The following is a 23,645-nucleotide window of genomic DNA, read 5'->3' as shown; positions in this document are numbered from 1 at the left end:
TATGAATATATGGATACTTAACCTAATGTTTTTCATCCTGCAAATGTTTATCAGGCTGGCAGTCTGTGGAGGGGAATCTGAACTGCAGAACAAGGGCCGGGCACCATGGGGAGAGGGCGCCATCCAGCACCCCTGGACACACAGCAGGACAGAACCTGGGTGTCCCAGGCTTACTCCAATGGAAGCCATGTAAGCAGCCTACTCACTGAAGATTCTAGAAAAAAATATGTACAGATATTAACATATTGAGAAACCAAATGTGGCAAAATGTTTTCAAAAAATAAGTGAATCTGGGTAAAGGATATTAGGACTTTTGGGTACTGCTTTCACATGTTTTTTGAAATTATTTCAAAATAGAGGGTTTTAAAACACTAAGAGTCCAGGAGCCCTGGATGCAAGATTCAGGCTTTCTTTTTTTTTTTTTAATATTTATTTATTGATTTTGAGAGAGAGAGCATGAGCAGGGGAGGGGCAGAGAGAAAGGGAGAGAGAGAATCCCAAGCTGGCTCCAGGCTCCGAGCCGTCAGCACGGAGCCTGACGCAGGGCTCGAACTCACAAAGTTGAAGTCAGATGCTCAACCGACTGAGCCATCCAGGTGCCCCTAAATCTTGGTAGATTAAAAAAATAGATATCTTATGAAGTATTTTCTCTAACCACAACAGGGTAAAGCTAGAAATCAATAACAGAAGTAAAACTAGAAAATTCACAAATTTGTGGGAAACTAAACAAAACAGTCTCACGCAACCAATGGATCAAAGGAGGAATTACAAAATACTCAAAGATGAATGACAATAAAAACACAACACACCAAATGTGGAATGTAGCAAAAGCAGTGCTAAGGGGGGGGATTTATAGCTGGAAGGGCTTATGTTAAAAAATGAGAAAGATCTCTGGAGCGCCTGGGTGGCTCAGTCGGTTGGGCTTCCGACTCTTGATTTCAGCTCAGGTAGTGATCTCACAGTTGTGGGTCCAAGCCCTGCATCGGGCTTTGCCCTGAAAACGTGAAGCCTGCTTGGGATACTCTGTCTCCCTCTTTTTCTGCCTCTCCCTCTCTCCCTCTCTCCCTCCCTCCCTCTCTCTCTCAAAATAAATAAGTAAACTTACAAAAAAATTGTTTTAAATGAGAAAGATCTCAAATAAAAACCCTAACTTTACAACTTAGACAACTAAAGAAAAAAATAGAACAAAATAAACCAAAATCTACCAGAAGGTTGGAAATAATGAAGATTAGAGCATAGATAAACAAAATAGAGAATACAAAAAAAAAATAGAGAAAAATCAATGAAGCCAAACTTGTTTCTTCAAAAGATCAACAAAATTGACAAAACTTTACCTAGATGGACTTAAAAACAAACAAACAAACAAAACAACAACAACAAAAAAAACCCCAGAAAACTGAAATACCAAAATCAGAAGTGAAAGTTGAAGCATTGCTACTGACTTCACGGGAACAAAAAGATTCATCAGATTGCTACAGTTGTTCAACCGTACACCAACAAAATGGATAACCTAGGTGAAATGGGCAAATTCCTAGACTGAATCAAGACTGAATCAAGAATAAAGACTATGGAGGAGCACCTGGGTGGCTCAGTGGGTTAAGCGTCTGACACTTGACTTCAACTCAAGTCATGATCTCACAGTTCATGGGATCGAGCCCTGTGTCAGGCTCTGCACTGACAGTGTGGAGCTTCCTTAAGATTCTTTCTCTCCTTCTCTCTCTGTTCCTCCCCTGCTTGCACTGTCTCTCTCTCTCTCTCTCAAAATAAAGATACATTTAAAGAAAAAAATGAACAAAGAGAAAGACTGAACAGAGCAATAACAAATAAGGAGACTGAATCAGTAATCAAAAATATCCTGACAAGGAGCACCTGGGTGGCTCAGTCGGTTAAGCATCTGACTCTTGACTTCAGCCCAGCTCATGATCTCAAGGTTTGTGAGTTTGAGCCCCACATCAGGCTCTGTGCTGACAGTGTGGAGCCTGCTTGGGATTCTTGCTCTCCTATGTCTGTCCCCCTCTCAAAATAAATAAATAAACTTAGAGAGAGAGAGACAGAGATAGAGAGAAAATGAAATACTTAAAAATATATATTCTGAAGAGAAAAGCCCAGAACCAGATGGCTTCTCAGATTAATTGTATTAAACATTTAAAGAAAAACAAATACCAATCCCTCCTATACTCTTCTAAAAACCAGAAAAAGAAGCAACATTTCCAGACTCATTGTATGAGGCCAGAATCATCCTGATAGCAAAGCCGGAAAAGACACTGCAAGAAAACAAAACTAAAGCCCAATATTCCTGTGAACATTGATGCCAAATCCTCAACAAAATACTATCAACTGAATTCAACAAAATATTAAAAGGGTTATGCACCATGACCAAGTGGGACTTATTTTTGAAATGTAAAGATGGTTCAACATAAAAATTGATCAATGCAACACACCATATTACCAGAATGAAGAAAGAAAAAAAAAAACATGATCAGTTCAATGGATGCAGGAAAAGCATTTGGCTAAATCCAACACCTTCTCATTATCAAAATATTCAACTAAGAATAGAAGCAAACTATCTCAACATGATAAAAGCCATGTATGAAAAATCCACAGTGAACATCATATTCAACTGTGAAAGACTGAAAGCTTTTCCTCTAAGATTGCAAACAAGGCAAGGCTGCCTACCTGTGCTTCTTCTATTCAACATAACACTGGAAGTTCTAGCTTAGCAATTAGCCAAGAATAATAAATAAAAGGCATCAAAATTGGAAATGAAGAAGTTAAAAAAAAGAAAAAAGAAAAGGAAAGGAAGAATTAAAATTATCTCTGTTTGCAGATGATATGATCTTACATGTAGAAAACCCTAAAGACTCTACCAAAAACAAAAAGTTAGAACTAATAAATGAATTCAACAATGTAGGAAGATACAAAGCCAACACACAAAAAATAAGTCATATTTCTATATGTTAACAATGAACAATCTGAAAAGAAAATTATGAAAACAATTCCACTGACAAGAAAATCGAAAGGAGTAAAATACTTCCTGAAACCAATATTACACCATATGCTAACTAACTAGAATTTAAATAAAAATTTGGAAGAAAAAAAACAAACAAAAAAAAGTAAAATACATAGGAATTAATTTGACCAAGAGGTGTAAGGCTTGTACAATGACAACTACAAAACATTGCTGAAAGAAATTAAAGAAGACACAAATGAAAAGACATCCCATGTTCATGGATTGGAAGGCTTGATGTCATTAAGATACATCCCTATCAAAATTCCAATGACATTTTTTTGCAGAAATAGAAAAACCCATCCTACAATTTATACTGAATCTTGTGGGATCTCAAGGGAATAGACAAAACAATCTTGAAAAAGAGGATCTGGAGGACCCACGTTTCTGGCTCCAAAACTTGCTACAAAGCCACAGTAATTAAAAGACAGTGATGCTGACATGAAGTCAGGCATAGATACCAATGGAGTAAAAAGAGTCAGAAATAAACCCTCACATGTGTGGTCAAGTGCTTTTCAACAAGAGAGTGAAGGCCATTCAATGGGGAAAGGACAGTCTTTTCAAGCAACAGTGCTGGAAAAAACAGGATATCCACGTGGAAAAGAATTAAATTGGCCCTTTAACTAGAAACATATACAAAAACAAACTCAAAATGGATCACAGGTCTAAATATAGGAACGAAATCTGTAAAAAAATTCTTGGAAAGAAACACAGGTCAAAAGCTTCACAACATTCAATTCAGCATTCAACTCATGATAGGACATGATGAAAATTTTAAAGTTTTGTGCATCAAAGACACCACCAACAGAGTAAAAAGGCAACATACAGAATGAGAGAAAATATTTGCAAATTATATATCTGATAAGGGATTAATATCCAGAATATATAGACAACTAACATTCTACCAAAAAACCCAATTCAAACATGGGTAAAGGAGTTGAATAGATATTTCACCAAAGAAGATATACAAATGGCCACCAAGCATGTGGCAAGTTGCTCAGCATCACGAATTGCTAGGGAAACATAAATCAAAATTACAGTGAGATACCACCTCACCACCATTAGGACGCTGCTGTCAAAACAAACAGGGGGACCTGGGTGGTTCAGTCAGTTAAGTGTCCGACTTCAGCTCAGGTCATGATCTCGTGGTTTGTGGGTTCGAGCCCTGCGTCGGGCTCTGTGCGGACAGCTCGGAGCCTGGAGCCTGCTTCGGATTCTGTGTCTCCCTCCCTCTCTGCCCCTCCCCCACTTGCACTGTCTCTCTCCCTCTCTCTCAAAAATAAATAAAACATTCACAATTAAACTAACCAAAAAGAAAAAAAGAAAAAGAACCAAAACAAAAAACGAGTTTCAAAGAGATATTTATACACTATGTTCCTAACAACATACTCACAATAGCTAAAACACAGAAACAAACCAAGTGTCCATCAGCGGATAAAAAGATAAGCAGAGTGCGATATACACTTACAGTGGAATACTATTCAGCCTTCAAAAGGAAGGAGCTTTCTTTAATAGAGAATTGCAGACACATAGCACGCATTGCTTAAATAACTTTTTTCTCCTCTCTCAAGAGATTTTGCACTTTATTGATATGTCTTAATATTAAAAATGAAGTCATCCAAGAGTCCAGAGAAATGTGCCACCGGCTCTGGAGCCATGGGCACTCAGGGTCCTTGTCTCTGAAACCAGGGAGACTCGATCATCAGGGCCTTTGCCTTCTCCCAGTCTCTCTGCCAGTGCTCCCCATGCCGTGGCAATCCCACACACTTTCACAGAGCTGTGATTTATAAAGATATTCAGAGGTACCATCCTACATGGGTCACATCTTTTCCTGGAGCCACACAGGACTGAGCCTCTGCGCTCCACACACAGCTGGAATGAAACAAACAGGAAGGATGTGCCAGGAGCTGGGTAGGGGGGTGGAGGGTTCTCTACAGGTCCTGCTCCTCCCCAATCAAGCCGGCCAGGCTAATGGCACAAAAGCGACAGCCTGAGGGGGGCCCAGTTGCCTTGCTGGTGACCGCTGAGAGGAGCAGACTGAGGGGGACATGGGTGAGGGTTCAGGGGGCCTGTGGCCCACAGAGACCTCCAGATGGTGGGGCCAGAGACACAGGCTTAGGTCTTCTTAATCACGCTGTACTCTGGCTCCTGTTCCAGGGTCCTCCGGGAGGGAATCCTGTTGGCCTTAGAATCCTGACTCTCGGGGTCAAATACCACCAAAGAGTAGTGAAGTTCTTCCAGAGAAGCCTTCTTCTGCAGAGAGAGAGACTGGAGGCTCAGGGAGAGGCAGGGGAAGCACTGGTCCCCAGCTCAGGATGGAGACAAGGGACACCTGAGGGGACCCTGAGGGGCTCCATGGCGGTGGGTCCAGGCTTCCCCACTGTCCTGCCCCACCCTTGCTTCACCCCACCTGTTCAAACACAGCACAAAGTCCCAGGCATGAGACCTGGAGACGGGGCAGGGGGGGTGGGGTGCCTGGATCGACTTTGAGATCATTAATCACCAAGTTAGAAAAACAAGGATGCTGCTAGTCCCAGGGCCATATGTCTGATGCTTTTCTCCCTTCATCTTCTCCAACAACAGGGTCCCCAACCTCTCCCCGAACTCTTCCCCTAATGGGTGGGTCTTGACCCCTGCTGGAGAAGCCTCTTCCACGCTGCACTTTACAGTCACTGTGCCTAAGGGTTGGCTTGCAGGGGGGTCATTGATTAAAAACCTGAAACGTAGGGGGCGCCTGGGTGGCGCAGTCGGTTAAGTGTCCGACTTCAGCCAGGTCACGATCTCATGGTCCGTGAGTTCGAGCCCCGCGTCAGGCTCTGGGCTGATGGCTCAGAGCCTGGAGCCTGTTTCCGATTCTGTGTCTCCCTCTCTCTCTGTCCCTCCCCCGTTCATGCTCTGTCTCTCTCTGTCCCAAAAATCAATAAACGTTGAAAAAAAAAATTTAAAAAAAAAAAAAAAACCTGAAACGTAGAGTTGATGCCAAAGAGATAATGGTACCAAAACAGTGGGAAATCACAGGCTTTAACATCGGTGTGTGGTATATAGTAGGTGCATAATAAATGCTCCGCTTCACTGACTGTTGACCATCACTGGCCACCCCAACAGCCCCTTCGTCTCTGCCCCAGCCCCCAGCCACAATGGCACCAAGCTCTGGCAAGGTCTACACTTGACCTAGGTTCTGTGTGGCCCTGTGTTGGTGGGGCACAAGGTCACCAAGCCAGCCCCTCCCTTCCCTCTCTGCCTGCTGCCACCCCCCAGGGCGGTGCCTCTCACAGAGCCCAGGCCCTCCCCTCCCCCCCCTCCCGCCAGCCGCCAGGCCCTCACACTCACCACAGTGCTGTATTCTACCTCTTCCTGTCTCGGCTGCACGGGCTCTCCCTGAAGCGTCCTTGTCTGAAGCTCCAGATTAGCATAATAGAGCTCACCTTGCAGAGTATTCTGGGTGGGCAGAAGGTGTGGAGATTTGGCGGGTGTCCACGGAGCCCCTCCATAGTCCAGCTCAGAGGGACCTCTGTTCCTGCCTGCCTGCGGACATCTACCCCTTCTCTCAATGTTCTGGGTGCCCCAGCCCCAGTCTCCCCACCGTGCCTCCCCCCATCCCCCACTCTGGTCCCCTCTGGGCAGTATTTGAATGCCCCCCCCCCAAGTCAGCATGGAAGGACCCTCCATCATTCCACTTTCTATGGGGGATGGGGGTGGGGACAGATTAACCAGAGCTAATTATCCAGAGACCCAACCACCAGATGTCCCAGAGATCATTCTCCCTGCTCTTGGGCAACCACCCAACTCCATCCATCAACAATGCACTCAGACCTCCACCGGCCAGTGGGACTGTTGAAGCCCCCAATGTCCTCTGTTCTCTCCGCCAGCCACCCTGGCACACCTTCTGCCTGTGTCTTACCTGACTATGGGTCCGGAGTGGCTTTGGATTCTCACCAGCTGAAGAGAGAAGAGTTAGGAGTCTGAATCCGAAAACAAAACAGGGATAAGGATCCCCTATGATCCAGTTGGAGGAAGGACTTTCCCTAGAGACTTTGACGCTGAGGACCTGTCACTTCAGGGTAGGAATTGCAGAGAGAGCAAGTGGGTGAAGAAGGAAATGAAAAACGAATGCATGAGTGGAGGAGAGAATAAATGAACCAGCGGGAAGGCACAGGCTTGGGGAGAGTGGCCATACAAAGCTAGGTCTCGAAAGAGTCACTCATAAAGAATGCTCTCAAGTGGGAGTAGACCGGAGAAGGACACCTGTTTACAAGGACCTATCCGCAGGATGAAACAGTTCCAGAGATTTCTTTCACAGCATCACCAAACTGTAAACTTAAGAATGGTTAAGATGACTGGGCATCTGGGTGGCTCAGTGGGTTCGGTGTCCGACTTCAGCTCGGGTCGTAATCTCACAGTTCGTGAGTTTGAGCCCCGCATCGGGCTCTCTATTGACAGCTCAGAGCCTGGAGCTTGCTTCGGATTCTGTGTCTCCCTCTCTCTCTGCCCCTCCCTGCTCTCTCTCTCTCTCTCTCTCTCAAAAACAAACATTAAAAAGAATTAATGAAAAAAAACAATGGCCAAGATGGCAAATTTTACAATATGTGCTTTTTACCCAAATAAACAAATCGCAGATCCACAGGCCCTCCCCTAGACGTGTGGAACCAGAACTTCTGGGGATGGGTTCAGCAATCTGTGTTTTAAGGAGCCCTAAAAAATTTTTTTAATTAAAAATAAAAAAGGAACCGTCCTTATGGAGACCTTAGTACTGCATCAAACCATGAGAAGTCACCGGGGTCATCTGCTCTGATTCCCCTGGCTTGGGGGTCTGTCCCTCATACACAGGAGGCCCTGTGGCTCCGGGGAACCACGGTTCAGGGCACACAACCTCTGGCCTGTGGCGTCTTCAGCATTGCTCTGCAGGAGACCTGCCTCTGAACACAGCTCTGTGCACCCCTGGCCGCTGGAACCCGGAGACCCAGGAGCGGGCCGGCAGTGGGGATTGTGCACACAGCCGGAATGCCTTTAGTGTAGCTGCACGGCCAGGCAACCCCAGAGCCCCCCGCACTAGATGCACCAGGGACAGACATTGCCCACCCCTCATAGAGCCCCAGAGTCAAAGGTGAGACACCGACATTCAGGAAACACACAGGATGCAAGTGCTAGCTGAGGGCTCTCGGTTGGCTTAACAGAACACCAACCGGGTGCTCTGAGGAGCAAACACATTCTGTTCCAAATACTGCGTGCAGGCTCCTGCCACCCTCTCTCTGTATGGGTGACCTGGTGGCTGGTGGAGAAGAGATGGGTGGACATTGCTGGGGAAGGAATGTGGCAGTGAGAAAGTTCGGCCAGAGCCAGCTGCACAGGAAGTTGGAACCCAGTCTCTCCTGGTCACGACTGTGTCCCCCAGAGCCCAGCACAGGGCCCGGTGCCACAGTAGGTGCTCCGGACGGCTGTGCTGTGTGCGTGAGCAAGGGAATGAATGAACTCATCATGAGTGGGCGGAGGGGAAGACAGGCTGTGTGTGACAGGCAGGCACCAGGCTGCAGCAGAGCAGCAAGGACAGTGTGGGGACAGGAGCTGAGACTTGCAGGGATGGGGAGGGAGTGTCAGCATCTTTGAACACAAGGCCTTTCTCCTGTGACAGAGGGTCCACGAAGCAAGGTGCAATCCCCCACACATCGTTAAACTCTGCAGTAAGAGACTTCTAGAACATTGCACAGCAGGGAAAATGATAATGGTAGGTTAAGTGCAAATATGTGTGTGTGTGCGTTGTGTGTGTGTGCAGTGTGTGTGTGTGTGTGTGTGTGTGTGTGTAAGAGGGATTGTGGTAGAAGCAAGCCATAAGTAAGAAATCATATCTGCATAAATAAACATTGAGAAGCACGAGAAGGACATGCCCCAAATGTCAGTGCTTGGTTTTCTCCAGGTGCTGGGAGTTTTCTTTTTTATTATATTATTATGGACAGTTTATTTCTTTCCTTGTGCTTTTGCTTATTTTTTGAATGTTCTACCATAATCTTTAAAAAAAATTTTTTTTAATGTTTATTTATTTATTTTTGAGAAAGAGAGAAAGAGCACATGCGAGCAGGGGAGGGGGAGAGAGGGAGGGGGACACAGAATCCAAAGCAGGCTCCAGGCTCTGAGCTGTCAGCACAGAGCCCAATGCGGGGCTTGAACTTAAGAACTGTGAGATCGTGACCTGAGCCGAAGTCGGACACTTAACGAACTGAGCCACCCAGGCGCCCCTGTTCTCCCACAACCTTATATCCCCGTTTTTCAGAAGGGAGGTTCTTGGGGCGCCTGGGTGGCTCAGTTGGTTAAGCATCCGACTACGGCTCAGGTCACGATCTCACAGTTCGTGAGTTTGAGCCCCGCATCGGGCTCTCTGCTGTCAGCACAGAGCCTGCTCGGATCTTCTGCCCTCCTCTCTCCACCCCTCCGCTGATTGTGAGAGGGCGTGTGCACTTGCTCACATTCTCTCTGTCTCTCAAAATTAATAAACATTAAAAAAAAAAGAAAGGGAAGCTTTCTAGGTGAAAGGGCAGAGAGGGCTGGGACCCACGGGCCTGAGGCTGAGAAAATCCCAGAGGGAGGCCTGGCCTGGGGTGAGGAGGAGGGCACTCAGAAGTGATGTGGGGGAAGCGGAGCGGGAAAGGGAAGTGGTTTTCCTTCCTTGTATCAGGCACACACGTGCTGAGGTCGACTCATCTTCTAAAGGCCTGACCAAAGGCCTGACCCCCACGGTGGGCCCCCGCCCCGATCCCCAGGATGCACGGGCTCCGGGAGCACCCACCGCCAGTTGTGGGGCATGCACCCCTCCTCCCATAAGGCCGGGCAAGGATTCCCCTTCGAGGCAGCTGCTCATGGAGTCCAGAAGTTTTAGAGCAAAGAAGGCTCCCCCTGCAACTCGGGCAGAGACCTGCGCCCCGTGGGTGACAGCTGGGCCTCCAGCCAGCAACAAGGTCACATCTGCATCCTTCTGCTCTTTTTATCGAATTCGCTCGTTTAAAGTCGACTGAGCACCTACTTCCTGAGTGCCAGACAGGGTGCTGGGGATGCCACATGTGTTCTCTCTTTGCGTCTGAGCCCAGAGGAGAGCAAGTGGGCCCCAGGATGCCCGAAGCATCTGAGATGCCCTCATGGCTCGAGATACTAAGCAATACATTAATTCAACAAAAACTGACCGGGTGCCTTCTTGAGTTCCAGTCCCTGATCTTGAAGAAGCACAGGCCGGCGGGAGACAGGCAAGGAAGCAGGCGGGGAGAGTCTGGTGTGAAAAGGGTATGAGGGTGCGAGGTGCAGCCAGGAGGGGCCCCCAAGCTGCTTTTGGGGAGCCAGGAGAAGGTCCCAGAGGAAAGGGAGTCTGAGAGCTCCCAGGCCCACCAGGAGCAAGCCAGGGAAAGAGGGTAGCGAGAGGAGGTGCCCCCGGGGCCCAGAGCAAATGCAGAAGCACCCACTGATGTTACGGTTCCCCCCATGTTACAGGAAGTTGGGAACAGCTGTCTTCGAGAGTGTGAGGGTGGGCAGGGGCTGGGCGGGACAACACCCTCAAGAGTATGGGAGGTTCCAGAAGGGTATCAGACAGAAGAGGGTGACCGCTTCACGGACAAGCTTCCAGGGAGCCCCCTCCACGGCCTGTCTCCGCCATACCAGGGACACCTCCTCTGGGGCCTGGCCTCGAGGGTCACCCAGGACATGTGGTCCGAGGATACATTCCTGATGCTCATTCTGGGGAACAAGGACACAGAGCCTCAAAAATGAGAGGGAGGTGCTTGGGACTTGCCCACCCACCCCCCACCCAGCAGGGGGCTGACTCACCTTTGACCCGCTTGCGAACTATCCTCCAGGCCAGGAACAAGCTTCCCCCCAGCAGAAGCAGCAGAAGCGCCAACAAGGAAAGGAGTACTTGGAGCCTGGGGAGGACACGGCAGTGTTGAGCAGGTGGGAGCTTGCACTCCGCACCCCCCCAAAATTATTTGCAATCGACAGAAAAGGTCACATTAAAAAAAAAAAAAAAAAAGGAGAGGGGCGCCTGGGTGGCTCAATCGGTTGAGTGTCCGACTTTAGCTTAGGTCATGAGCCCCGCATCGGGCTCTGTGCTGACAGCTTGGAGCCTGTTTTGGGTTCTGTGTCTCCCTCTCTCTCTGCTCCTCCCCTGCTTGCGCTCTCTCTCTCTCTCTCTCTCTCTCAAAAATAAATAAATAAACATTTAAAAAAATTTTTTTAAAGTAGACAGTATATCAGTGTACTTAAGAACGTTCCAGGGGCACTTGGGTGGCTCAGTTGGTGGAGTATCTGACTTGTGCTCAGGTCATGACCTCACGGTTCCTGAGTTCGAGCCCCACATCCGGCTCGCTGCTGTCAGTGCAGAGCCCGCTTCGGATCCTCTGTTCCCCCTCTCTCTCTGTGCCCCCCTCAAAAATGAATAAACATTTATTTAAAAAAAAAAAAAGAACCTTCCAGAAGCTCTTTATTCAGATACAAGAAAATAGAAACATACATTATTTTCCCCCTTCTTTCACACAAAGGAGGTGTGATCCAACACTATTTTTGTTACTTAGCAACACGTCTTCGACATCTCTCCACGTCTGTGAATAAAGAAGGCCCTCGCTCTTCTCCACCGCTGCCTAGTATTCCACTGCATGGACAGACCATAATTTATTTACCTCTTGCTTCTGACTGGCATGTCCCCCAGCCTTTTGCAGTTACAAACATTGCCACAAAAAAAAAAAAAGTCGCCTTGTGGCTCTGCCATTTCACATATGAACAAGCCACAGCAGAGGTCGTGGGAAGCTGACTTCAGGTCCCTCGCTTGCCAGCCTCTTCTTTCCTGTCTAGCTTGCATTCATAATGTTCTAGTCTTTTTCTTTTTTAAAAAAATGTGTATTTACTTTTGAAGGAGAGAGAGAGAGTGTGTGAGCAGGGGAGGGGCAGAGAGAGAGGGAGACACAGGATCGGAAGCAGGCTCCAGGCTCCGAGCTGTCAGCACAGAGCCCAATGCGGGGCTCAAACCCATGAGCGGTGAAATCATGACCTGAGCCAAAGTTGGACACTCAATGGACTGAGCCACCCAGACACCCCATGTCTTTTTCTTTTTTTTTTTTAATTTTTTTTTTAACGTTTATTTATTTTTGAGACAGAGAGAGACAGAGCATGAACGGGGGAGGGGCAGAGAGAGGGAGACACAGAATCTAAAACAGGCTCCAGGCTCTGAGCCATCAGCCCAGAGCCTGACGCGGGGCTCAAACTCACGGACCGTGAGATCGTGACCTGAGCTGAAGTCGGACGCTTAACCGACTGAGCCACCCAGGCGCCCCACCCCATGTCTTTTTCTTAAAGATGTAAGTCCCCCCACACACACCAAACTGCAGAGGCTCCAGGCCTTACAAAACCTAGTTCTGCCTCCTGTGTGTGTATCTGCAGTCGGTTCTGGAAGTGGTGTGTTTAGGACCTGAATTTCACCTTGCCTGATGTTAAGATAGTCACTTGGGTTGATGGAAGGCCTGTGGAAGGGTTTTGGGGGGTCATAGAATAAGGAATCTGAATGGGGGCACCTGGCTAACTCAGTCGGTAGAGAATGTGACTCTTGTTTGTGAGTTCGAGCCCCATTGGGGTATAGAGATTACTTAAAAAAAATAAGAAGAATCTGAATGGCCTTTGCCCCTAGCTTGTGGAAGGGAGACTCTAAATCCTAAGGATTTCCCCAATAGTAGGCTAGCCTCTGTTATTGAAGGACCCCTCGGATCACACCTGAGTTTATGCTAAGAGATGAATGGGTCAAGACTGGGGCTGGTCACCAGAAGGCCCACCCCCATGATTATGGAGACTTGGGGCTCTGAGCCAGCTGAAATTCAGGAAGTAGAGGGGGTCTGGGGATGGAGTTCAATCATGTGGCCAGTGATTCAACCAATCGTGCCTAGGTAATGGCATGTGCCCCGACGTGCTCTGACCCTCCTAGGAGTCAGCAGGGAAGTTCTGTGCCCAGGACCCTCCCAGATCTCACCCCATGTGTCTCTTCATTGGCTGCTTCTGGCCTTTTTCCTTTATGATAAAACCATACTCGTAAGCACTGGGCTTTCGTGCATTCTGTGAGCTATCTAGCCAATTATCAAACCCAAAAGGGTCATGGGAACCTCCAAATTCATAGCCAGTTGGCCAGAAACGTGATGGCCTGGGGATCCCCAAACTGCTCTGGCATCTGAAGTCAGGCAGTCTTATGGAACTGAGCCCTCAACCCGCGGGGTCTGTGGTAACTCCAGGTGGTGAGTGCTGGCATTGAATGGCAGGACGCAAGGTGGCGCCTGGTGAGGGTGTCTGAGATCCTCAGAAGTGGTTTACAACTACACGCGCTTTTCTAAGGAGTCTGTAAGCATTGTCGGATTCTCCGGGGGGGTTGTGACCCCAAAAGACCAAGAATCACAAGTTTAGGGGTGCTTGGGTGATTCAGTCAGTTGAGCGTCCGACTCTTGATCTCGGCTCAGGTCGTGATCTCACGGTTTGTGGGTTTGAGCCCAATGTCGGGCTCTGTGCTGACATGCAAAGCCTGCTTGAAATTCTCTCTCTCTCTCTCTCTCTCCCTCTGCCCCTCTTCCCATTCAAAATAAAGAAATAAAGTTTTAAAAAAAAAGAATCACAGGTTTAGAAGGAGGAACCAAGACTCTGGAGTCATGTAAACCTGGGTGGAAGCCCCCACCCCCCTACCCCCCGCCTCCCGTGGCTACGTGACCTGGCAGATCACTTAACCTCCCTGAGCCGTCTGCGCCTACGCCTACGTAACATGAGGGCGGTGACGGCCCAGGGCCCTAGTGACGTGTAGGGCATTTAGCACATCCCTGGTAGGAGCATCAGCCCTCATTAGAAGTTCCTTTCCTGCCATCCCCACCTCGAGGCTTCCCCTGGCCCTGAGCAACTCCTGAGGCGAGGGCCTACCTCCAGGACAAGGGACCGGGGACAGAGGACCTCACCCCACGCCCTGGCTTTGCTGGAACTCCTCTTGGCTGCTTGCACTGTGGGTGGCTCCCATGGTGATGGGGACAGTGGGTGAGGATGAGGACGGCGTGGTCGTGATTCCAGCTGTGATTGTTGAGATCTGGGTTACAGTGATGTTTGCGGGTGGAGCGGACGTTGTTGCTGGCGCGGAAACACAAACGAGACCAGGGATAGCGCTATCGGACTCTCCCGCTACTTGCCAATACCTTTTTGGTTTGATTTCGCACAAAATGCTCACTCAGGGTGGAGGCAGGACCGAGGGCCCCCCGGGGCCACAGTCTCCCTGGGGCCCGGGGCCCGGGGTACTGTGCGCCCCCAGCAGTCCTGATCCCATCCTGTGGAGGAGGGTCAGGGCCCTCCGGAGAGCCCGTAGGTCACCCCTGTGCTCCAGATTCATCCTCCTCTAGCCACAGCCAGACGCTGCCCGCCTGGGATCTCTGTCTAAACTCCAAGTCTGACTGCAAGTCTGGCTGGAGGCCCCGCTATGCCCAGCACCTTCACCTTCGCCGTTTGGCCCCACCTGCCTCTCCATTCAGCTCCCACCGTCCTGTAGCATGGCTCCCTCTCTCCTTTGCACACTCTGCCTTCTCAGCTGCCCCCTCCCAAGACTGAGCAGAGGGGTCAGCTTTTCCAGGAAGCCACCCTGACTCTCTTCCTCCACCTACTACCCGCCTCATACACACACACACACACACACACACACACACACACACACAGTTTGCTCCAAGCCTCTGATCTGCTTCCTGCCTCGACTATTCCCGCCTGAGACCCTTCAGGGGCCCTGGTGCTGGCGCTGGGGGAGGGGTGCGTACAACTCACCTGGGATCACAGACACCACAATGTGGACGGCGGGGTCTTGCAAATATCCTCCTAACCAGGACGTATCGATCCCACATCGATATGTTCCTGCATCATCCTCTGTGAGGTTCTCCAAGGTCACTATGAAGGTGAGGTTTGCAGGATAGTCCCTGATGGATACGCGGCCGTCCCTCACTTCTTTGCTTGACCGTTTGGTCTTCACAATTTTCCAAAAACATGGCTTTTTGCACCAGTATTTGAAATGTTCTCTTAATTGCTCTTCATATGAACACTGCACGCTCAGGGAACTCCCCAAGGTTCCCGTCATGGAGGTGGGGCCACTTATAGAGGAGCAGCCTGGAAAACACAGCCGAGTGCGGGCCCCTCACCAGATGGGCCTGGGTCAGGGGTGCCCTGGGAGTCACCCCCAAAGTTTCCCCATCTCACATTGGCCACCCCCCGTCAGCCAGAACCTTCCCTTCCTTTGCTTTTCTGTCACTCCCAAGATTTTTATCACAGCAGCCCCTTCTTCCAGACCCCAGCCTCCCTTCTGGCTGCTCATGGTCACCAAGTCCTATCCCTGAGAACCCCAGATAAACAAGTGAATCCCCCAACTCTGGAGGTCAGGAGAGGAACACACGCATATACACCCCACTCAGGAGGAAAGAAAGAGTAAGGTCAGAGCAGAAATCAGCGAATTAAGAAACAGGAACACAGTGGAGTTAGCATATACGTTGGAAACTTGATTTTTCGTATGGAAGATACCAACATTCTAGTGATAGCCAAGTCAAGAAAAATAGGAGACGCACATACACAAGTCATAAGAAAAATAACCAAGGTAATTTACAAGCCTCTACAAACAAGTCTGTAAACTTAGATAAAACAAATGATTTCCTATGTTTTGGAAAATATAAATTATCTCTATTGGCTGGAACGTATTTCTTTTTTTTTAATGTTTATTTATTTCTGAGAGAGAGAGACAGAGCATGAGTGGGGGAAGGGCAGAGAGAGAGGGAGACACAGACTCTGAAGCAGGCTCCAGGCTCTGAGCTGTCAGCACACAGCCCAGCTCAGGGCTTGAACTCATGCACCCCAGGATCATGGCCTGAGCCAAAGTCAGATGCTTAACCGACTGAGCCACCCAGGTGCCCCCTGTTGCTGCTGTTTTTAAAAACACTTTGTGGGGTGCCTGGGTGGTTCAGTCGGCTAAGCGTCCGACTTCAGCTCAGGTCACGATCTCGCAGTTAGTGGGTTCGAGCCCCGTGTTGGGCTCTGTGCTGACAGCTCAGAGCCTGGAGCCTGCTTCAGATTCTGTGTCTCCCTCTCTCTCTGACCCTCCCTCGTTCATGCTCTATCTCTCTCTGTCTCAAAAATAAATAAACGTTAAAAAAAATTAAAAAAAAAAACACTTTGTAACGAGACACAAGCAGACACCTTCTTCACACTTAATGGGAAACAGTGGACACCTGCCCTCGTCAGAGACAAGTCAAGGATGGTCACTGCATCATTCTGGCTGGACCAGCCTGTGGCCGATGAGAGAAACAAACGGGACAAACGGATATCCAAAAGGAACCACGAGCTCCCACTGTAGGCAGATTCCATGAAAACACAAGGACGCCCCAGAGGGTGATGGACAGAGTAGCTGTGGGAGGGTGACCCATTGCCAAATTAATACACAAAGGGAAGAGCTTCCCCGTGGCCAACCAGTTAGCAAACAGAGTCAAAGAAAACATGCAATTTGTAATCAAAATGACCAAAAGGATTTTAGGCACCCCAGGGACAGACCTGTCTAGGCGGTGCGTGCCTGTGTGCAGAGAGCTCCGGAGAGGCATGGAAGCCGGATCCCTGGAAACGGGAAGTCCTCTGCTCCCTGGAAAGCTCTCCTCCCCGTGACTTCTCTGCCCTCCCCTTCCTCCCCACCACCGTCCCCTCCCCTCTGTCCCCATCTCTCTGCCTTGAGGACGCTGAGCCCCTCGCGCTGCCCTGGCTACACACACCTCAGTGCACCCCAGAGGGTGGTGTTCCCGCCAGTCGTCACCCCTCCTCCACACCTGCACAAAACACACCCCCCTCCCCTCGGTGTGCTCAGCCTCAGCCGCTCTCCCACCCGCTCTGCTGCCACCTGGTCGCCCCTCCTTCTTCCTGGAATAATCCATCCGAAACTGCCCTCAAAGCCCCTTCTGGGCGCCCCAATGTGGCTCATGGAAGGTCAGGTGAATGCCCTGTCTCACGTTTCCAGGGTACGATCCATCTTACGTGGTGGACACAGGGTGCCCCTCTCCCAGTGCCCCTTCCTGTGCTCCCCTGTCCCCCACAGCCTCCCTCACCGCTGAGCCTCCCCCTCCTCGGGCAGCCCCTCACCTGGGACCCAGAGAAGCAGCAGAGCCAACGGCAGCCACACGGCCTGGTCCGACCACCTCATCTTCTCCGCACAGACGTCACCCACGGCAGTGCCAGGCGGCTTCAGGCCCCTTCAAGGAGGAGGGTCAAGTCTCCAAGGTTTCCACTTCTGCTTTTCTTTGTGCCTGCTGCTTCCTTGTTCAGTTTCTTTAGGTTCTGCTCCTAGGGCTGGTCAGAAAATGAAGGGCACAGAGGGAGCACAGCCACCGGGGATGGGGACCGGCTGAGACCCGCTCCCCCCCACCAGAACCATGCACCCTTCTACCCATCCCAGCTGTGCCACAGATGCCACAGATACTTCCAGGGGTGAGACCCCTACTCGCCCACAGCGCCCCAGACCTGAGCCGCCCCTCCCGTCACACCCCCAAAAGCACAAGGCCAGCTGGGCTCAGAAATTCCTTGCAGGTCCAGGCGAGCACTCAGTGGGGAGGAATCAGGGCCAGCATCCTTCTCCAGCCTTGATGAGGCCACCCCAGGGAGCTCCCCTTCTGTGAGCCTGCAGCTCAAGGCCCAGACCCCTAAGCTGGCACAGTGACCTCAGAGTCTCTGAATGGCTCTCAGTCTTAGAAACGTCTCCTCAGGCTGTGACCTTCCTTCCTGTGCAGCCCCTGCTGGTCCCAGGTCAGGGCTGGGCACAGAGTGGGCACTTAGCAAGCTTTCAGAGACCCCTCCTTCCCTGATCCACGTGGAATTCAGACTCTAAATACACACACGCACACACACCTGTATACCCTGTGACAAGTGCCCTCAGCTTACACAGAATGGCCACACGCACATAGGAAGCCAATCCTAATGTGTGACATGTCATCTGATAGCCTGCACTGAGTGCCACCCACAGGGAGCCCTGTGCCATCTCTGGAGTCCCAAGAATGCCCTTCTCTCCCTGCTCCTTTGAGGATTTTCACTTTCCTCCTCCCTTCTGGCCACAGGAGCACCTTCCCCGGGAAGCTACAAGGAACCAAGGAAACTTGTCCATTCTCCTCTGGAAGGTTCCAAGCACAGAGTGTGGTGGGCATCAGAAGAATGTCTATGGCAATGCAGTCATAGACTAGCTAAAGCTCATGAGGATTCAAGATCAAGATCTTGAACTGAACATGAAAATGTAGGAGAGGTATACTTGGTGGTTGCCTTGGTCTAATAACCACAAAGTTTCTCCAGAAATGCATATTTTCCAATTCAACCACCAAAAGACACTGCTACAGTCTTGAATGTCAAGGTTCAGAGGGGGACGCACCAGACTGAGAAGCAGGAGGCCAGGATATCCCGTGGCTTGTCTGCTTAGCACTGGTACAACCGTTGGTAAAAATCTGTGTCTCCTGCAAAATGTCAATGATCACGGCCAATCTGTGGGAATGAACAGCATAATAATTATAAAAATACTCAAAAGTGAGGTAATAATGTCCTTAGGTCAGTTTTTTTTTTCCCCGGGGAATACATCTTTACTTTAAAGAAAGGCAGGAGGGGGGTCTCCTGGGTGGCTCGGTTGATGAAGTGTCTTATTAACCTCAGGTCATGATCTCATGGTTTGTGGGTTTGAGCCCTGCATTGAGCTTTGTGCTGACAGCTCAGAGCTTGGAGCCTGCTTTGGATTCTGTGTCTCCCTCTCTCTCTGCCCCTCCCCCACTGGCACTCACTGTCTCCCTCTCTCTCTCTCTCTCTCTCTCTTTCTCAAACATACATAAAAACATTTTTTTTAAATTTTTTTTTTAATGTTTATTTATTTTTGAGACAGAGAGAGACAGAGCATGAATGGGGGAGGGGCAGAGAGAGAGGGAGACACAGAATCGGAAGCAGGCTCCAGGCTCTGAGCCATCAGCCCAGAGCCTGACGCGGGGCTCGAACTCATGAACCGTGAGATCGTGACCTGAGCTGAAGTCGGACGCTCAACCGACTGAGCCACCCAGGTGCCCCCATAAAAACATTTTAAAGAAAGGCAGTAGGAAGATAGGATTCAATAGAGAGATGTATGCGTCATGAATAGGCTGTGAGCTATGGAGTGTGATTCTTCTGAGGGGCACAGAGAAACATCGAGACTACTGAAAGAGGAAGGGCAGGGGCCTCGATCCCCGCCACATCCACCTTGCTGGGCCCAACCTGTCCGCAAACGCTAGGGAAGAAACGAAATGATGCAAAATTGCCACGTGATGTTAGAAAATAAGGGAAATGACGCCTTCCCCACCACCGATAACCACTAGCAGACATGATTTAGGGGAAGACCAAGGCTGAGAGCCGCAGGCCTGAGCCCCCACCTTCCCAGGAGGGGTCCTGCAGCTGCAGAACCTCTCATCAGCTTTGGAGCCTCTTCCCAGCATGGACACATGCACTCGGAGGCCAGCGGGGACAGGGGCGGACACTCTCTGGGCAGACACAGTGGCAGCAGCCTCCGCACTGAGTCCTATGAACGGTAGGGGTCCCAGGAAAGATTTGGGGGTGGTTTAGCTGTGGGGCCATTCGGCAGAACTTCCCTTTCTAAGGGGGCACAATCTCAGAGCCGCCCTCTCCCTTGGGCAGTCGGTGGCTCCCATCAGTCTGCCTCTTCGTCTCCAGACCTCAAGGCCCACGGGGGTCTCTGGGAGCACCTCGCCCACTGTGGGTACCCCTCAAGGGTGGCCAACAGGCCAAGGGGCTGGGCACTGAGGGCTGCACAGCAGTTAGTGGCCACATGACTGGCTGGTGGTAGGAGGGGAGCTGACAGTTGGGCGAGCCTGGAATGAGAGGGGAGAAGAAACCAGCACCTACTATGGGACAAGTGCTTTGTCTCCAGGGGGTCAATGTCTTCGGGATTCCCGAGGCAAACAGACCACTGTGCATGAGAGGCAGTGGGGGCGGGGTGGCCAGGAAGGAGGATGAAGCAAAGGAAACATCTGGTTGCCCAATCTGGCCCGGACTGTTTCTCCGCTGGACTCCCCGAGACTGCCCGCACCCCAGCCTCCTCCTGCCCATCTCAGAGGAAGCTACTCCAGCATGGCTGGACCCTCCAGGGTCCCAGGCAGCTTGACCAACCTATATTCCAGCGCATTCCACAGTCCCAGGGTCGCAGTCCATCACCAGCTGGTCGTGGCCTGTAACACGCTCTCTTGCTTGGCCCCGGGCATGCTGTGGTCTAGACTGAGCGGAAACTGTGGGCGAGCAGAGGAGTGTCAGTGCTGGCCAGAGGCCTGAGAGTGTTCTCTGTCCCCCAGAGGACTTCCTGGCCACAGAGCCCCTGCTCCATGAGGGTCCTCTGTAGAGAAGGTGCCTGGACCTGTAGAGAATGTCTGCACCTGCAACCTAGGGTTTTGCAGAGCTCAGCGGGAGCATCTACCTGGGGACTGCTCCTGGCTCTGCCCCGAGGGCAGCCCTGGGGCTCCGCAAAGTCCCAGTCGTAAGGACGGGATCAGCAGCTGCGGGAGGGGACATGGGTCATTCCTTCATCTTCAACCTCCTCCATCGTTCCAGGCTGCAGTCAAGCCATCCCCTCAGAAGACATCCCTGCCTCCTCCAGGCCCCTCTGAGCCCCCTCCTGCATCCCCGGCCCCTGCAAAGTCTGGTTCTGGGTTTGCTCACCCATGCTGGGGTGACACTGAATGCCTCCCTTCTCATGGTAAGACTCCATGGAAGCAGGGCCCCCGCAGCCCCAGGTTCATGTGCCCACCATGTTGCCCAGGGAAGGAAAACCAGATCTGGGGACAGATAACAGGGAAGCCAGGGCACCAGGGCCCCTCTCGTCCTCTTGCCAAACTCCATCCTCAGGAAGAAGAAAGGGCTAGAGCTTAAAACGGTGTGAGCATGTGATCATCCATCCAACTGAGCACTTAAGACTTGTGCCCTTACCCTAAACTACTGCTCAACAGAAACTAGGTGCAAGCAGAGGCCAGCAGCCTGCACACCGGGCAGGGAAGACAGGGGCAGCATCCAGGGCTCTGTGACCGTCCTCTGCCAATCCCCCCAGGGACACACAAAGCTGGCGGGTGGGTAGGGGCAGCCTCCCCCAGCACCGGCCTCGTGTGTCTCCTGAATCACAGCTGATAACCTGGGAGGTGGGTGCAACAACCCCAAGCTCTGTGGGCCATACTACACCTGTCGAGTGGGTAACTGCTTGGGGCAGGGGGAGAGTGAGTTCTAGAAGGCAGTGGAGGGCACCAAACTGCTGACCCAGGAGTGTAATGGGGAAGAGGATGTTGGGCCCCCGAGTCCTCCCTCCCCCGGCCTCCCCCCTACCCATCACCACCTTCTGCTTCTTCCTCCTTCCTCTCCCAAGAGCAGCCCCAGGCCTCTTTCCATGTAGAATGACACCAGACGAACCTAAAACAGTCTCTGGGGGCTCTTGCCCCTGCGCTGACAGGGGGTTGGTGGGGGTGGGATGAACCTGCAAACCATCCATTCAGAAACTTCTAAAATTGGCTTGGGAGGGGGCACATTTGGCCTCGAGCTTGAATATCTGAGTGTCTGACACTCTGGGAATAACCCCAACTCAGGAAGGTCAGACGCTTCTTCAAACACATGCACACACACCCCTGTAACCACCTTGACCGCTCCACTCCCCCCACCCCACCGCTGCCGCCCAGCTCATCTGTCCGTCACACAGCAGCCTTCCCACAGGCATTTCCAGAAGCTGGTAGAATGTGTGTGTTTCAAAGGGCCACCTCAGGCCAGCCCAGAGCTCGTGGCACCTTGCCGTGGGTGAGGGCGAGCTATAGACATGGCCACGCCTGTTCTGACACAGCAGGTGAGTGTTACACGCGCCGCCCGTCCGCAGAGGTGAAGCCAAATGTGTTGCCTCAACTTGCCTGCATCTCGTGTGTTCTTTTTAATTTCTTTCCGGTTTTCTGTGCCTCCCTGAGAGCCAGAGAGGTCTGGCCATTTCCATTTTCTGAGTCACTTAGTATATTACAAAATGAAGAGAGTCCAAAAGAGGATTAAAGAAAATTAGACATTTAGCAATTCGAGGCTTTTGACATGCAACACACGCACATGTACATGCGCACACACACACGCGGCAAGAAATTGAACTGTTCCTCAGTTATGAGGTTTATAAAAATATTAACTCACAGTGTGGGCTGGTGGTGGGACCCAGGTGCAGAGCAATGGGAAAGATACCTTCTCTCCTTCCCAGCAGGGGATGTCCCATAAACTGTGACTTTAAGAACCAACTCACTTAGCTCAAGCCCTGCTTCAGGTGAACCCCACTTCTCTCCCTCTCCCTCTGTTTCTCTGCTCCTCACTCACTTGTGCACTCTCTTTCTCAAAAAAAAAAAAAGAAGAAGAAGAAGAAGAAGAATTGACCATATAGAACTTCGGGGCGTCTGGGTGGCTCAGTCAGTTGAGTGTCCAACTTCGGCTCAGGTCATGATCCCACGGTTTGTGGGTTTGAGCCCCGTGTGGGTCTTTGTACTAAAAGCATGAAGCCTGCCTCGGATTCTCTGTCTCCCTCTCTTTCTGCCCCTTTCCTACTTACACATACTCTCTCTCTCTCTCTCTCTCTCTCTCTCTCAAAAATGAATAAGCGTTTAAAAATTTTTTTAAAAGGAACCAACTCACTTAGGAATAATGTCAATCCTATCCAGATGGCCAACAGGCACATGAAAAGATGCTCAACGTTGCTCCTCATCAGGGAAATACAAATCAAAACCACACTCACATACCACTTCACGCTAGTCAGAGTGGCTAAAATGAATAAATCAGGAGACTATAGTTGCTGGCGAGGATGTGGAGAAATGGGAACCCTCTCGCACTGTTGGTGGGAATGCAAACTGGTGCAGCCGCTCTGGAAAACAGTGTGGAGGTTCCTCAAACAATTAAAATAGATCTAACCTATGACCCAGCAATAGCACTGCTAGGAATTTATCCAAGGGATACAGGAGTGCTGATGCACAGGGGCACTTGTACTCCAATGTTTATAGCAGCACTTTCAACAATAGCCCAATTATGGAAAGAGCCTAAATGTCCATCAACTGATGAATGGATAAAGAAATTGTGGTTTATATACACAATGGAATACTACTTGGCAATGAGAAAGAATGAAATCTGGCCTTTTATAGCAATGTGGATGGAACTGGAGAGTGTTCTGCTAAGTGAAATAAGTCATACAGAGAAAGACAGATACCATATGTTTTCACTCTTACATGGATCCTGAGAAACTTAGCAGAGGACCATGGGGGAGGGGAAGGGGGAAAAATTATAGAGAGGGAAGGAGGCAAACCAGGAGGAGTCTTAAAAACTGAGAATAAACTGAGGGTTGATGGGGGTTGGGAGGGAGGGGTGGGTGGGTGATGGGTATTGAGGAGGGCACCTGTTGGGATGAGCACTGGGTGTTGTATGGAAACCAATTTGACAATAAATTTCCTACCAAAAAAAAAAAGGAATAATGTCAATCCTAAGTTTGAAGAAATGCTCTAACAAAATTGGGTTCTGGTAATGGTCATACAACTGTAAATTTACTAATAATTATTGAAGCACACATATAAAATGAGTAAATGTTACAGCA

The 23,645-nt window shown here is 50.2% G+C and overlaps 1 protein-coding gene and 1 long non-coding RNA gene across 8 annotated transcripts in view; one reads left to right on the top strand and one right to left on the bottom strand.

Moving 5' to 3' along the window:
- CD300A (CD300a molecule) overlaps positions 1-23,645 on the bottom strand; it is a 50,716-nt gene that overhangs the window by 21,828 nt on the left and 5,243 nt on the right. The window contains exons 2-9 of one of the 7 annotated variants that reach the window (XM_049637740.1): positions 20,183-20,298; positions 18,414-18,523; positions 17,141-17,347; positions 14,801-15,136; positions 13,957-14,122; positions 10,811-10,905; positions 6,909-6,946; positions 6,338-6,445 (exon numbers count right to left, since the gene is read on the bottom strand). In XM_049637740.1, coding sequence (XP_049493697.1) covers positions 6,338-6,445; positions 6,909-6,946; positions 10,811-10,905; positions 13,957-14,122; positions 14,801-15,136; positions 17,141-17,201 — 804 coding nt within the window. In that variant the 5' untranslated portion in view covers positions 17,202-17,347; positions 18,414-18,523; positions 20,183-20,298. The other 6 variants (XM_049637744.1, XM_049637746.1, XM_049637745.1 and 3 more) reach the window with 6 other exon arrangements.
- LOC125927414 (uncharacterized) lies at positions 19,389-22,436 on the top strand. The gene is made up of 2 exons (XR_007459337.1): positions 19,389-19,583; positions 20,618-22,436. It is a non-coding gene; the product is annotated as an uncharacterized LOC125927414 (long non-coding RNA).

The sequence above is a fragment of the Panthera uncia genome, chromosome E1 (genome assembly GCF_023721935.1).
Source record: "Panthera uncia isolate 11264 chromosome E1, Puncia_PCG_1.0, whole genome shotgun sequence".
In the NCBI taxonomy this organism is placed as follows: Eukaryota; Metazoa; Chordata; class Mammalia; order Carnivora; family Felidae; genus Panthera; species Panthera uncia.
Note: the sequence above shows the minus strand (reverse complement) of the source record. Positions and strands in the feature narration are given on the sequence as shown.